Source organism: Abramis brama, assembly GCF_963993115.1.
Source record: "Abramis brama genome assembly, chromosome: 3".
NCBI lineage: Eukaryota > Metazoa > Chordata > Actinopteri > Cypriniformes > Leuciscidae > Abramis > Abramis brama.
In genome coordinates this window covers 16,002,855-16,019,247 of record NC_139965.1, presented here as the reverse complement: position 1 = coordinate 16,019,247, position 16,393 = coordinate 16,002,855, and the positions used below count along the sequence as shown (strand labels likewise).

Genomic DNA, 16,393 nt, shown 5'->3' with positions numbered 1-16,393 from the left:
GCACCTTTTTATGACCGAGATGTTGCTGAAAATTGCAGTGATTGCAAAATATAGGTCTACTTTTCTTAGAATAGTAAAACTAAAATTGTTCTGACTAAACACTAATACTTAACTTAAAATGAGCACTAAAAAACAGAAATTGTATTATATTAAAAAATGCACATAAAATCAAATCATTGGAGAAATGTTATTTTATTGCACTGCCAGATCAGGTCATGACACATTTACACTTACACATCATAAAACGACTTTGCATAACGTAGACAGATCTCAATTCAAAAATAGTGTGGAACTGGTAAAACATCAGTCAGTACCTGGTAACTAAATTAAATAATTTTAGATTCATGTAATGCAACCACACTCTAGTAGATCTCACTTGAGATCTTAATAAAATGCATGGCATGGCATTGTGAAACAACTCTCACTGGTTCACTCTTTGTGAGCGCTGTGGTTCATCTTCAATAATCTGATCTATTTCAACCTCCTGCTCAGGGGTTTGCTGAGCATCTGACGAGGTTTGCAGTTCTCGAGGTCCAGATTCCAAACGGAACACAGTGGGGATCTGGCCCAATATGGGACAGGTCTCCTGTAGACCAGAAATCCACTGGGACAGAGTGGCTTGGTCACCCTGACCGGCCATACACATGGCGTAAACCCGCCCCTCTTCCACTGCAGGATCAAATGAACACAAATCATTGTGTATAATTGGTGATATGCAAATCACTTCATTCAAGCCAAGTTGACAATGCAATATATGCGTCTTACCGTCGTCCACACTGAAACTCTCATCATCACCAATGTCTCTTTCCAGGTCGAGATCCACTCGCTGAGGATAGAAGAGACTCTGTTCCGGACCAATCAGCTCGGGGTCAATGTCTTCCTCAACCTACAAGAAAATCAGATGCTAATACATAATCCAGAATGTAAATTAATTCTTAATTTTACTATGTATTGTTGCATTCTTTTAAGTATTATGTATTAAAGAGGTCATATTATGCCCTTTTAACAAAGTCTGGATTTTGTTTTTGGGATCTACTAGAATAGGTTCTCATACTTGAATGTTAAAAAAACATTATTTTTCACATTGTTGCAGCTCCTCTCTTTCCAGTCTGTCAGTAACGCTCCGTTTAGATCCGGTCTCTATGAAGCCCCTCCTCCTGAAAAGCACAATGTGCTCTGATTGGTCAGCTGGACCAGTGTGTCAAGCTTTGACCATGTTTCAGAAATGTAACTCCCCTTACCATACCGTGAGTTTCAACACACTACTAACTCAACTAGGCCTCGTCCCCTTTACTTCACGACTTGGGTGGGAATTAGGGGCAGTTTACATGACACCGTTTTCAGCTTAAAACTGAACATTTTGAATGCGTTTTGGTCGTTCATGTAAATGCTTGATGCTGTTTGCACATTTGACCAGCAGAATATTACCAATTCTATGTTTTTTCTTTCTTTACTCTAAAGGCATGAAGCTGAGGAGTCTAAACAGGCCCAGGAAAAAGCTATACACCCTGATGCATTCAAGAGGATTTATCTTGAAGCTAAATAAAAAAAAACAACAACATGATTTACCCTTTCAGTCACTTTCTTTACAGTTGAAATATTTTTTCATGTAATTTCAAATATTTACAGCAGCACATAAAATCAGCTGATTTTAGGAACTCTTTAGTCAGGAACAGGTGGTTTGAAAGTGAATTTTGCATAGTTGCTGATTATTTGACCAACTGGAATCTTAAAAAAAAAAATGGGGCCCAATGTGGTCCCACAAGAAAAATATAATGGGGCCATTAGAGGGTCCAGTGTGATCAGCCATGTGGGCCCCATAAGGGTTTTGTGTGTAGCACACCTCGGTACCATTATTAGCACCCATTTGGGACCCAAGTGAGCTCATATAATGAACCTCCAAATAGGCCCCAATAAGAGCCCACTATGGACCTATCATGTGCCCCATGGGATAACATGTGGAGCTGATGGACACATTTCTCAGGGCCCAAGTAACAGCCCATCAAAAATCCTCATGGAAATGTTGGCTGGGTTGTAACTTTGCAGAGCTTTTCATTCTCAAACAGCAACATTGCACAGTAAAGAAAGTTGAAAATGTAAAAAAAACCATTATGCCACCATTAGCACAGTTACGGTACCTTTTCCTCAGGTGGTATAGGGTCTGCCTTAAGTAGGAAATAATGAACACAAGTCTTCCTGAGCCACAGTGGAAATGGGCCTTCCACATACACAGGCCTGCAGGGATTGTGTTTAGCCAGAAGAGAGCGCTGGTCTGGACTTTGAATACCTAATAACAAGCAAGAAACAATGGGCTTGGTTTTGTGTGCAATTTCCATTTAAAAAATTGATGTCCAGTCACTTGTTTTACACTTTGTATTGCAAAATAGAAATGTTTCTAATAAAAGCATTACATTTGGTTCTCAGCACAGTGATACTTAAATTAATACTTCATGTTAAATACAAGTTTGACTGCATCAAGAACGAAGTGTAAAGTTCTTAATATTTTCTGAGGTAAAGATGAGATAAAGATGACATGCATTTAACCCAGAATATTTCTTAAATAAAGCTGAAGCTCAATTATCACTAATGGCAAGAGCTACATACCTAGAATATGGGGACGTGTGACTTCTTGTCCTGTCTCTGTGATGTCTGTTGACGGATACTACAAAGAGTGAAATAAAGCACATTTATCAGACTGAATAGCCTTTATTTCCAGAAACAGTTCAAATATACACTACCGTTGAAAAGTTTGGGGTCAGTTTTGTTTTTAAAAACATTAATACTTTTATTCAGCAAGAACACATTATATTGATCAAAAATTACAGTACAGGCATTTATAATGTTACTTAATCCTAAAAAAAGTATGACAGTTTCCACAAAAATATTAATGTTTTCAACATTAATATTAATAAGAAACATTGGTAACACTTTACAATAAGGTTCCAGTTGTTAACATTATTTAACTACATTAGTTAAAGGGATAGTTCTGTCGTTCTGTTGTAGATCAAGTGTCGTCATTCACACACCCTCAAGTTGTTCCAAACCTGTATGAATTTCTTACTTCTGTTGAACACATAAGAAGATATTTTGAAGAATGTTGTAACCAAACTATTGATCCTTAAGCAGCAAATCATCATATTAGAATGATTTCTGAAGGATCATGTGACACTGAAGACTGGAGTAATGATGCTGAAAATTCAGCTTTGATCACAGGAATAAACTACATTTTCAAATATTATAAAATAGAAAACAGTTGTTTTAAATTGTAATAATATTTCTAAATATTTTAGATAAAAATCGAATTGAGCATAAGAGACTTCTTTGAAAAACATTAAACAATTTTACAGACCACAAACTTCTGAACAAGTTCTGCTTGTGTGATGCAATGGTAACTAAGGTCTTCATGACAGCGCAAAGCAGTAAATTAAAGGATCACCTGATAGATCGTTACTTTAGCATCCGGGTCATCTGCAATCCGGGTAAGACTGAATCGAGCGAGTTCTACTGGGTCACTGGGGAGCACGTGTGGGACGGGGAAGGGGTTTGCGTGCTTGAATCTGGGGAACCAGTACATGATACGCTGGTACTTCCTCATGGGATGACTCTTTTCCCCGAATATCTGAGCCAATAAAACCTTGGTCTCTACATTGGGTATGATACCTGTTAAAATTAAGGAGGAAATCATTAAAGCAATGCACCAGTTTCGCTTTCTCTCTAACAAAAACACACACACACACCATAATTCTCCATCTGCTCCAGCAGCTGCACGCCACACTCTTGCTGTCGCGGGTAGTGGTTGAACATCCTCTGTATGAAGTTCTGTGGCACAAACACCTCTTTCGGAAACACATCTAGGAGTTTGTTGTAAACGGCAATGTCTCGTTCTACTCCAAATTCTGGCATCTTCTTCAGGGCAGCATAAATAAACTCCACATGTCCTCTTCGCCGAATGTCCGCTTTGTTGAAAACATCCACGACCCTGTTAAAATCAGCCTTGGTCTTTGAGTCTCTAGCAGCTCGCTCAAATAAATCATCGTGTGTGATCAAAGTTTTGTCTTTATGCTGCGTCGGATGTTCAACTGCCTTTTCAAACTCCGACTGGTTTGGGCGACTCGTGGAACAAACCGCACTGCAATGGAATGACCTCAAAAACTTGGAGGAACAAAAAAGGACAGAAGAACACAGGCATTAACGCAGGTGCCCACAGACTATAAAGCAGCATTACTCAGAGGTGAGCAGATACCTGGCCGTTCCTGTGCTGTGATCCAGGGGTTTGCAGATGTGCTCCACCGGTCGGGGTCACTCGTTGTACAGGTGTCCCCAGAAAGCGTGTAACGCACCCAATGCACTGGATCCGAAACAGATGACGAGGAGCGTTCATGATTATGACATCACAAACCACAGCAGATCAATTACAAATGTACTGAAATTAACCTAGAAAGGAAACAAGATACACAAACATCACTGTCAGAGTATTACTATATATTTTAAATGTAATAATTAATCTATTTATATCTATATTATCTTAGAGAATCTAAGAATCTATCTATCTATCTATCTGTATGCCCATTAAACTTAGGTTAATTAGTAATTATATAATGCATAAATTATCACATTATTGTGCATCTATCTATCTATCTATCTATCTATCTATCTATCTATCTATCTATCTATCTATCTATCTATCCATTTATCTGTCTGTCTGTCTGTCTGTCTATCTATCTATCTATCTGTCTATCTGTCTATTTGTCTGTCTATCTGTCTATTTGTCTGTCTATCTATGTATCTGTCTGTCTATCTATCTATCTATCTATCTATCTATCTATCTATCTATCTATCTATCTATCTATGTCTGTCTGCCTGTCTATCTATCTATATATCTGTCTGTCTGTCTATATATCTATATCTATATATCTGTCTGTCTGTCTGTCTCAGAGAAATATAATTTAAAGCCTATAGAAGTAATTATATAATTTAAATCACATCATTGTGCCATTTACAACTGACTTTTTCTATAAATGTAATTAGCCTATACAATAAAACAATGAAATAAAATGGCAAGGAAACGCTAAATAATACTTTATCAATACTCACGGTCACTAAATCCACTCAGATTTCTTTCTGCTGTCAAGTCTCCTTCAAACACGCACCGGCTGACTTCCTGCTCCTGGTGCGTCGTCGTTCAACTTCCCCCCCTGAAACGTCCCGAAGAACGTTCCACTCCCATCGGTTCCGGGCGTGTTATTCACGCAATCAGCACTAGATGGCAGAACGGTATTGGGTGAAAAGTAGATGAAGCTGTCAAAGTTATGTTTTTACTTTTTCTTTAACCGGGGTTTGTAAGGGGGGAAACTGTACAGAAACGAAGTAGCGCGACTAATTTCAGTTTCGCTTCGTGCAGTTAGAAGGATACATTTAGGAATCTCACGCTCTCAATCAACTTCACATGGGATGGACGCGGTTCCTGGAATGACTTAGTTAAACCCAGCCCGCGAGATCGTGCACTTGCCTTATGCGACAGACACTGCTCATTTCCTGGATTCGTGATTTCACTGTTACAACTTCTGCAGTCTTCAGTGGCTCCCACGCGTGTGTCGGTGTGCGTGAGTGGGGTCCCGCAAGCTCTGGCGATGCTGTTGACAGCATTTATGGAGACACGCATTGCTTTTCTGCCAATGGGATGTACTAGTTTAATCCAATATTTGCGAGATCTTTAAGCCAGGAGTGTTTAACTCAGACATGGATGGATCAACGAATAGTCTCGGTGAGTTTCTTATCTTTATGTCTATACATTTTTAAATATAAACGATAAACAGAGTTTATTGTAGAACCAACTAACAAACGCTTTGGAAACAACATTTCTGAGTTCACATTTGTAATCATGCCAATACATATGCTATCTGTATTTACAAATGTGAAGTTTGTTTACTGTCAAAACATTTTAAACTGATTTTTTTTTTTTTTTTGGAGGTGTGTGTAATGCAGGGTGTGTGTAACAAACTGACACTATCAGACTTACCTCGCAAAACAATATATTCCATGGTAACCAGGTCTTAGCGATATTATTTAATGGTAAAACTGCATCTTAAACAAGCCTAAACTGGTTTTCTGGTCCTAGTTGATCTGCTAGCCTGGCTAGGCAAGCTGGTTTGAAAAAGTGCACAAAACCACCCTAAAACCAGACAGCAACAGGCCTGTCCTGCCTGAGAGACCAATACACTTAAACTTAGATTTAAGATTTAAGAGAAAGTATGATAACTTCTAACACTGAGGGTCCCATATTCATTTATTATTCTTTTTAAGTAACGTAACACTAGCAGTAGAAACTATTGTTTTTTGTAGTCAACTCTGTTTACCATAGTCAATTTCTGGAATTTCACTTTCAGATTTTTATGTTAGTTCTGGTAAGATATTGTTATATGCAGCCATTTGTGTACTATTGGATATAAAACTAATTCAAAATCTATTGTTCTATACATTTTCCAAGCATGTTTTAGTTTAAATGTCATTCAGTCTTTAATGACACTGACACAACAACAATGGCTGCAGTTCATTGCGTCATTTTTGTCAAAGAAACTCAAAGCCAAGTCTCGCTTCCTCTGTTGGCTTTCATGGTTATCTCATCAAACTGTCTCCTTCCCAACTTTCAATGTTCCTGACACTCTATGGCAAGCCGTTTTTACAGTTAATTGTTAACACTGAATAGTATATTTTTTATGATTGGCTTTTATAAATCAATCAATTAGGGTTTATAAGTAATCCAAAATTCTTAACTCTTCATTAGCTACTATCCCTTATTTATTAAATACTAGTAATTTCTCCCAGTAGAGACTAGTATCTTTTCAATTAGCCACTAGTAGTTTTTCATTACATACTAGTGTTTATTATTTTGCAAATAGTCACTTTCCAAATAGCGACAACTATTCGACTTGCTGCTGGTACCTATTCCAGTTTCACTAGAACTTATTTATTAGATACTAGTACCTCTTTATGAGACTTATCTATCCCAGTACTTGCTAGTAACATTTCGGTAACACTTTATTTTACAGTGTCCTTGTTACACGTTACATGTAGTGATGTTGTAATAACAGTAAATTATGCATAATTACATGCAATTAACCCTAAACCAACCCCTATTCCAAACCCTATAGTAAGTACATGTAGTTAATTATTTTTACTCAGTACTTAAATGTATAATTACACTGTAACAGACACCTTAAAATAAAGTGTAACATTTGTGTAACATTTCTTACCTCACTAGGTAAAAAAAAAATCGAGTTTAAATCTAATACGTATGTAGATGTGTTGATACGTAATGTCTAGTCAGAATGACAACTTCAAAATTAATTTTAAAACTTTTCTTGTAAGATCCAATATGCTTCTAGTAACAACTGGAATTATACTAGTGTCCGTTCAATTGCTACAAGAAAAAACTGGAATAAACACTCAAATAAATTAGACAAATTGAAAAAGATGCCAGTCACTGTTGGATTACTTACCAGTATTTTTAAAAACAAATATTATTTGCATAAAAATAAATACTAGTTGTTTTAGTTTAGTTAATTTAGTTTATTGATTTATAAAGCACATTTTAAAACGACAGATGTTGAAACCAAAGTGCTGTTAAAGAAATATAAAACAGAATTTAAAAAAAAATTATTTAATTTTTTTTTAAAAGAAAAATGTACACCCTCAATTAAAACATAAAGAATACAAATAGTTCTTCAAAGAAGATTTACATGGAAATGGAAGAGGAACTTAAAACATGAACGAGGAACTGAGAGTAATAGCTGACTGGATTATCAAAGGGATCTAGAAGCAGTGTGAGGGGTGAGAACATAACAAATATACTGAGGAGCAAGTCCATGCAAAGCTTTAAAAACAAAAAGACAATTTTTAAAATCAACATGGAACGTAACCGGTACCCAGTGAAGAGAAGAAAGCACAGGTGTGTTGTGCTCACGCTTTTTTAGTACCAGTCAGTAATCTGGCTGCCGCATTTTGTACCAATTGCAAACGATCTACGGCTGTTTTAGGCAAACCCAAATAGAGCGACTTACAATAGTCCAACCTACGTGTTATAAAAGCATGCATAACAGTTTCAACATCTTTCAGCACTAATCTGCTTATCAAACCACAGTGTGGAATCAAAAATGACACCAAGGTTTTTTTGACACTGTTGCACACACTAGAAGAGAGGGGACTGAGCTGACTGAGTTGTTGGGCCAAATGCGATTATTTCGGCTGAACTTTCTTCATCACCTTGGATCTCTGTAACCTCAAGAGGGCAATTGAGTCCAAGGTAGCAGTTACTGTTAAAAAATATCAACCAATTCATCAGAGGGCTTTCACAGCATTTGGGGTTTGGAATATACATATCATTGAATGTCCTGGCAGTAGAAGAATTAAAACATCTAGAAAAACGCAGTGAATGATAGAATTTGGGGAGAGTGCAAGCCAGCACAGAGTCAAAAACCACATCAGAAATAGCAGCATCACAAATTTTAAGATTAGTCACTGAAAAACCAAGATAAAACAAGTCCAAGGTGTGACCCTTCTGGTGTGTGGGTCCGGAAACAACTTGTACAAAGTTAAGTGAGTCCATAAGACAAAGACATGATTAAAAACTATTTTAAATAGTAAAGGTTTAAACTGCTTGCCATAGCTTGCTTGTTGTCTAGACTGCTTTGTTGGTTTGGTAATAATGGGGGTGTTGTAGTTTGTGCTCGCTCGCAGTGTATGGGTGTCTGTAACAGTGACACCACATGTGCTTTTGTTTTGTTTATTGTCTGGTAACATGCTGGGCCGGTGGAGAGCAGTAGATCTCATGGCGGAAGCCCTCTGGCATCATGATTTTACCACAGATGCTTAATTATTCCCAGCTTGTCTTTCTGTGTCAATCACCTCAATGTCTGGATCTTGTCAGAAGAGATGATTGCCAAAATATCAGATAATTGGTTGGTGCGACTGCGGTGATTGACAAGTTGACATGGTCTCAGTGTTTTGCTTTCCACATGTCAGAAAATTTGTTTTAAAAGTGTTACAGTGGAAGCAGTTTTTGTTTGGCATTACCAAATTTTAGGTTTTACATTTTAGATGAGATACGAAAAAGGACATTTAATACGATTATTAAAAGGCACCATGAAATCAAAATTGACAATTCTTTTTTTTTTTTTTTTTTTTTTTATGGAATATTGCAGTATAGATTATAAATGATTTATCCATGCACATCGTTTTATTTTATTTTAATTATTATGTCCTCGTAATCTTTAATCAAAATAACTTCCCCTCTCTCTTGCAATGACATCTCAACTCTTCTCTGATGATGTGTTTACTGGCATGAGGGCGGGACAACCTGTCACTCACATGAGATCGACCAATAGCAAACCACAACCATCAAACGATAGTCCTGCGACTCCCGCGCTACATTTTTTGTTGTTCGAGAAGCTGTTTCACATGGATATACGTCACAAACTATCGCAACTTCTGTTTCATGCTGACTTTAATTAGTTAACATCATAATCTGTTTGAAATATAACTCAGTTTCAAACCTTGATATATGAATGTGAAAAGTTTTGAATAGGCTTCCAGCCCTTGTGTGGAGATGTCAAAATAAGTTTCTTTGATCTTAAAAGCATTTTGAAACTCTACATTGGTTGTGTACAGAGTTTGGAAGATATCAAATGCAATGAGTTACGCGCGTTTAATCCTGGAATTTCGGTTGAGACATAAATGTTTCTTTCAGAACTCACTCGACTGAACAGAAACAGATCTGAAAAGAATTTCTAATGGAAAATTTGGATCGAATCAATCTCTCTCATTTGTTTCTGTTTAGCCCGTAGAGTCAAATAAACGTAGCTGACGAAATTGTTTGGTGAAACACTACAAAACCTCCCAGCTAGTTTCTTTAAATAAGCCATGAAGGTTTTAGTATCAAGTTTTGTCTTGTCTTTCGTGTTATAGTGGGAGGTGAGAATTTGTGTTAGTGAGTAAGAATGAAGATGCAGGGGCGGACAGTGGCGTACAGGAAGTTTTGCCGTAGCCATAAGAGGTGTAATGCAACGCTGACAGGAAAGAGAGCAGCGACAGGTGGGCGGACTCAAGTGGAGAAGTACCACACGGGGCTTATGATATGATTCTTTCATTTAATATATCAAGGCTCAAAGTGAACAGATGTACGAATATTAGATTATGTGGAAGGCCAGATTTGTTTTTTTAAATTGTTGCAAAATCACTTATTGCCTTTGGTGGAGACCAAACGATTCAGCTGAACTGTTTTGCACGGAGCATATGGTTTTGTAAACCACGGTTGAAATACAGTCGCTCATGAGGGTTTAATTTATTTTTAGCGTATCATTTATTTTAACATCTTTGTTTTATTTGGGCTTGCAGATTCTGCATGTTATTTTGCTTCAGGGTCGCAGTTACTCTGAGCTGTTTGAATTTGTGCTGCGTTGTTTTTCAGAGTGTAAGTTATTTGTTTTTGTTTCTTTGGGGTTTTTGTACATTTCAGACTGGAAAACAGTTCAGTGGCATTCAAAACTGCATCAAGAAATTTTCAGTAAAACATGAACAAGCTAGCCTTTGCACATTATCTTGATATCTGCTTCTGATTGTCATATTAGATAAAGAAGTCCGTCAAGAAGGCTTGACGCTCATATACACTCCTGAGCAAAAAAAAAAGAAAATAATAATAAGGGCCAAGCCACAAATGGCAACAATTTTTAGTGGTCTTTTGATGGTCTTAACCATTTTAATCCCAAATCATTGGTCAGGAAATTAGCATGAATTGCACAAACACTGCAGATAAAGTAACACGGAAAAGCCTTCCTCAACTTGCAGACAGCTTTTTACAGGAAGAAGAGTCAGTGTTGTTCCCCTCAATGTTAATGGCTTCAAACAGTTCATAAGTAGTTATGAACTGTCTCCCAGTTCGTTTGAGTTTAATGTGAGACCAAACTTTCAAATCTGGACTCTGTCCAAGGCCAAAACATGAGCCTGATGGACTTGTTCTCAAGCCACTACTTGGTTTTATTTGCAATTTGGGCAGGAGCATTGTCTTGTTAAAAATAACATCTGATCACTCCTCTTTACTATAACAACTTTTCATTTGTGGGAAGCAAGTCTCTTCACTCTTCACAGTGAAATAGCTCACCAATACCAGCAGCTAAAAAAGCTCCCCACACAATGACACTCTTCCTCCATGCTTCACTGTGGTAGAGATGTATTTATTATTATATTTCTCAACATGCAACTTGTGTTTCATTGTGATTCATCACTCCACAAACAACTTCTGACAAAAACTTAATTCTGTCTTTGATGCCAGAGACTGCAATTGTTTTTTAAGTAGTGCATTTGCTTAAATGTGGCTAATTTTCCTGACCAATAATTTGAGGTTAAGACAATTAAAAGCTTAGTTTAGCCATTTTGGGCTTGGCCCATGTACAGCAAATCTCGACATCATAGCATACTAGCATACTTGTACAGTGCACACTACATTGAATACTGTATCCCACAATGCAATGCACTTGGCCTGGCCTTTCTTTTCAAAGCGCCACAAATGAACCAGGTCTACTTCTTGACTCATTATTGGATATGACTGTAAACAGTTTACCAAATTTGTTGCACATTAAAAATGCACTAAATGAGGTCATGTGACAAACATAATAAAGTCATGTGTAGCTTTTCATAATGCATACCGTTTCACATGTACTGTAAAATGCCTTAGGTAAGATTTAAGGCCCCTTCAAATTTAACTTAAAGTGAAATCGAAGAATGACCTGGTGTGATGTAATTTTGAACAAAATCAAGCTCAAGTTCATTTCGGGAGTTTAAAACAGCTTGCCAAAGGAAACTTTCCGGAACAGTTCACTCCAGCTGGTGAACGCCTTCGAACTACCATTGGTTCATGGCAATTATGTGATAGGTAAGTGTGCGCGGAGGCCCCGCCTTCATTCACATCAAAATCTCTTCTGGTTCATTTCTTCTGTTCAGTCCCTTGAGGTGAGACGTCCGTGAGTAAAAACATACACACACTGGAGAGCTGCTTTATACTAGACATTTTTTGTTTCTAATTGAAAGTTGTAAATCTAGTTGAAAGTAACACTGTTTTTTTTCATATTTAATATTTTAAAGCAATCTATTCTATAAAGTGTTATATAAATAAACTTGAATGGAGTGCCGAATTGTAGAGCTGGTTCAAACAAATCCACATCGCTATGATCAGATCAGATGCTTTCTTAACTGCTGTTTTCCCACCGCTGTCTTTTTTTGTTTGTTTGTTTATTGTGTTATTGAAAAGGGAAGGATGCAGCACATATTTACATATTCATCTAAACGCCACTCTTAGCAATGTGGTCAGCATTAGGTATTAGTGCCCGCTACCAGTATCCCGCTGCTTGCGTATTTCAAACTTCTTTTTACCCCTAAGCGAAGAACGCAAAAGAACTTCGCCATGAGTATATCAGGGCCTTACATCAGTCGAAAACATCTATTTGCAGACTGGAATGAAGAATTTGGAATCTTGAATTTATTTACCATAAATTTGTGTTTTAATGTCTATATTAAGTGAATGGTTGTGAAATATGATAAGGAATCATTTACTATGGGTTGTTGAATTATTAGAAAATCATGCACATGCAAGGTGGTAATGCTGCCACGGTGCGAAGCATTATTTTCTAATAATTCAAGTATCAATTATTCCGCTTTATGGTTACCTCACCTCAAGACCTTGTTCAGATGTTGTATTTCAAGACATTTGTCAGGCTTTTGTCCGTAAAACGTCTTGTGTGTAGGACTAATTTCTTACACATCTCATCCTATGCCTCCGTTGCTATTTCCTAAAACGTAATTTTAGAGCTAGTAATGGAAGTTTGAGCCATTGATAGCAGACTAATGGAGTTATTAATGCAGTTATTAATAGAGAGAGAGAGAGATTAGATTGTGTGAATTACCTGAGTCTGTGCGTCTCTCAACAGTGTTCGGCAGCGTCTCTACTAATAGCAAAACTTTAAGTTTATCTGCTTCAAGAACGGCGCCGTTAAGAAATGTCATGTAGCTTTAAGATGCTCAACTAGTTTACTGCTAAAATCAACAGCCCCGTAGCATAAGAGATGTTTATATGATGTTTCATTTGTGCAAACAACACTTTTTTTAGTTGTTTAGGCTAACTTGATGGCTCAATAAACACATTTTTGCATATGGTTTGCATTAACGAGAATGGGAGAGCGGAGCATTTAGGCAAACGGAAGGGGAATAAGGGAATGTAATTTGGGAGATGGGTTGGCTTTGACGTTCAAAGAAACCATGCTGGCCAAATCCAGATTGGTTTCTCTTTTTTGAATATACAAATCTGATTTTGTGCCTGCATCTCTGTGGTTCTTTTCCTCTGTCACTTTCTCTCTTATATCAATGTGACTCTAAATGTGCTTAATGTTTCCAATGTTTCCGGCAAAATAAGTACTCTTTGTTCATAAACATTTACAGACTGCATGCTTCTCTGGCCTTGCAAATCTCACTGGGCTCATTTCAATGCCTCAGGCTCCACCTATCTGACGATTTTCAGCTGAGATACAGGATGTAGAGACTGATGTCTCTCACAAACATTTATTATAAATATTAAGAGTTTGCATTGTGCTAGTGTCAAGGTTTTATCTCAAACAGAAACTGCCAGGGGGAAAAATACTAATATATTAATATATTATTTTGAAAAAATAAAATAAAATCTATTAACTAAACAATAAAACCATACATTTCTAAAAGAAAGAATACTAACTGTACTACACAAATGAACTAAAACTAAATAGATTTGCAGAGACAAGATTTTATTTTTAATTTTAGTTTAAGTTTTAGTAATTTTTTAGAAAATAACTCTATATTTGGCTTTGTGTTTATTTCATTCAGCAATTTTAATTCAACTTAAATTTTAATTTGAATTCAACTTAAAAATATTTAATGCGGTTACCTGCCAAAAGCAAAAAAATAATTATATTTTTTATATTTATATATTTTTATTTCAGCTTTATTTCAATTACCGAAACAATTTAGTAGTTTTAGTTAATGATAAAACACACTGCAAGTGAGAAGTGAGAGTTCTTTCAAACACCCTTCCTCACCTTTAAGGCTCATTTGCAATCTTTCATATGCAGAGAGAAAGCAAAAACTACTGAACGAAAAAAAAAAAGAAAAGAAAAAACCCCTCAGATGAACATAAACCACTAATTGGTTCCTCATGTGCACAGGAGTGCAGTTGGCCTGCTCACATTGGCCAGATAGATGTGGCTCGGCGCACAACCGACAGACCATATGAAACTCTCGGTCTCGGATAGAAACTGGCTTGGTGTTAATGAAAGGCTATGTTTACTTATGACTGTCCGCACTATTAATTGCAAGTGATGAAATATGATTTGTGTGTCCAGAAATATCCAGCTCATCTCCATGGGTTGATTGGGTAATGATGTAGCAGGCGTACCCACGTATGTGCAGAGGCTTTCAAAACGGTTGCAGGAAAAATGGAGGTGCATCATCTCACTCTCCAAATAAGCGGCATGTCGAGTCGCGGTGCAGAACTCCTCCATCGCACGTGAAAATGCTGAAGTCCTTGGACATACCATTTGAACACCGCATGAATACTTCTGGCATTTCCGTCACCAGTTTTCATGTTAAGAGTGACGCAAAAGACAGTTTGAAATCCGATTTGAGCAGCCAGAGCGTCCAGACTGGGACGCAAAAATCCGATTTCATGTTTTTTTGCTGTCCTGACTTTCAAAAACCCATCTGGATAAAATCTGGATATGCAAAAAATGTAAGATGCAAGAAAGCAAGTTAAGATCCTGTCACTTTTAGTTTATAGACTGCTTCAGTTTTAGAATCAGAAGCATGAGGACAAGGAAGTTATCATTGTCCTCATGCTTCTGGTTTATAAAATGACGGTACTCTAAATTCATGGAGGCCAATTTAAGCCTTTTTACTACTAGTTGCTATCTCTGCCGTTCTCGCCCACTCTTTTCTCGGATGGCAGACAGACTGTGCCACATAATCGCCGCCTTGTAAGTTACACTGTTACCAGCCCACTGGCATTTTCTGCATTTCTGTGTTCTGGTTGGCTTGATTTTAATAGGTGGAATAAAATAAAAAAACCTTATAATTTCTTTTATTAGTGCATCATGACCATAATAGCAGCAAGGTATTTAGGACTACATTTGGATAGTCGTGTAGCATTTTAAAGTGCCCCTATTATGCTATTTTAAAGGTTTCTAATTGGACTTTGAAGGTCTCCTTCAATAGGTTTACATGCATTCAATGTCAAAAAACACTTTAATTTTCTCTTATTATACATTGCACATCACCTCATTTCTCAAAGAGTCTGAAAACGGTTCATTCAAAGATCCAGTCTCTCTAAACCCCTCCTTTCCAAGAGTCTACTCTGCTCTGATTGGTCAGATGGCCCAGTCTGTCTGTTGTGATTGGTTTACTCTGCTCTGATTGGCCAAAAGGCCCAGTTTGTTGTGATTGGTCTACCACTTACAGCGCATGTCGGAAACAGACGTCTATTACCATATCTAAATTTCAGATCCGGGGGCTTCCTCGGCACTTGATACACAATGATACGAACAGGAACGATGGCGTCCAGCGTGAGTCCTGATCCTTTTGAAGTGAATCAAAGTGGATTCACAGCACTGAAAACAGTGTCTTCTCGACATGTCGACATCATGAACTGAGCTCTTCCAGTCTCAGCTTCAACTACAGTGTTTGAGGGTCAAAGCAGATGTTGTTTGCTGACAGCCAATGAAGACCATAGACTGGCATTATGCAAATGTATTACGTTGTTACTTCGGTATGTAACAAGAAGAGAGACTGGAATTACTGACGACACGTTTCAGCAGTTCAGAATCAATCATATTTTTAGACAATAACTTTATTTGTTTGACCACTGATCTTTAAAACATAGCAGATAATTTACATTCAGAAACAGCTATATTACACACTGCATTAATGGTAATATTCTAAAAAGAAGAAAGATATCAAAAGAAAGACCACAAAGAAACACTGTGACGCTGTTGAAATGCAGAAATTATTGCGTCATATCTGAGCTTTTTAGGTTTGCGAACTGGATTTATTACTGCTGTATGCTAAAGCATTCATGGTTATTGCTCATACTTAAGGTTAGTGATTTGACCAAACCCCAGGTATTAAACTTGGGCTGTTTGTGCAATGGAGATATATGATAGCTTGTTTTTTAGCTGTTACTTTTCTGAGCTTTCAAACTTGATTTTTCTCATGGTGGATGATAAAATGTGCAAGAAATCCCATAGACTGACTGGAGGGACTTCAGTCATATCTTATTACTATAATATCATAGACACTTGGGGTGGGCTTTTCTGACTTGGGCCAG

At 37.2% G+C, this 16,393-nt stretch overlaps 2 protein-coding genes across 3 annotated transcripts in view; one reads left to right on the top strand and one right to left on the bottom strand.

Moving 5' to 3' along the window:
- Positions 1 to 173: 173 nt before the first annotated feature.
- ecsit (ECSIT signaling integrator) lies at positions 174 to 5,438 on the bottom strand. Its single transcript, XM_084108072.1, has 8 exons — positions 5,095 to 5,438; positions 4,244 to 4,434; positions 3,738 to 4,152; positions 3,437 to 3,660; positions 2,605 to 2,662; positions 2,139 to 2,287; positions 766 to 886; positions 174 to 669 (listed from the first exon to the last, which is right to left on the bottom strand). The coding sequence occupies exons 2-8, from the start codon at positions 4,379 to 4,381 to the stop codon at positions 422 to 424; spliced, it is 1,353 nt and encodes a 450-aa protein (XP_083964198.1). The 5' UTR covers positions 4,382 to 4,434; positions 5,095 to 5,438; the 3' UTR covers positions 174 to 421.
- Positions 5,357 to 16,393, top strand: part of eml3 (EMAP like 3) — a 36,166-nt gene continuing 25,129 nt past the window's right edge. For both annotated transcript variants that reach the window (XM_084108071.1, XM_084108070.1), the window contains exon 1: positions 5,357 to 5,764. In XM_084108071.1, the coding sequence (XP_083964197.1) occupies positions 5,740 to 5,764 (25 nt within the window). In that variant the 5' untranslated portion in view covers positions 5,357 to 5,739. The remainder of the gene's footprint in view (positions 5,765 to 16,393) is intronic.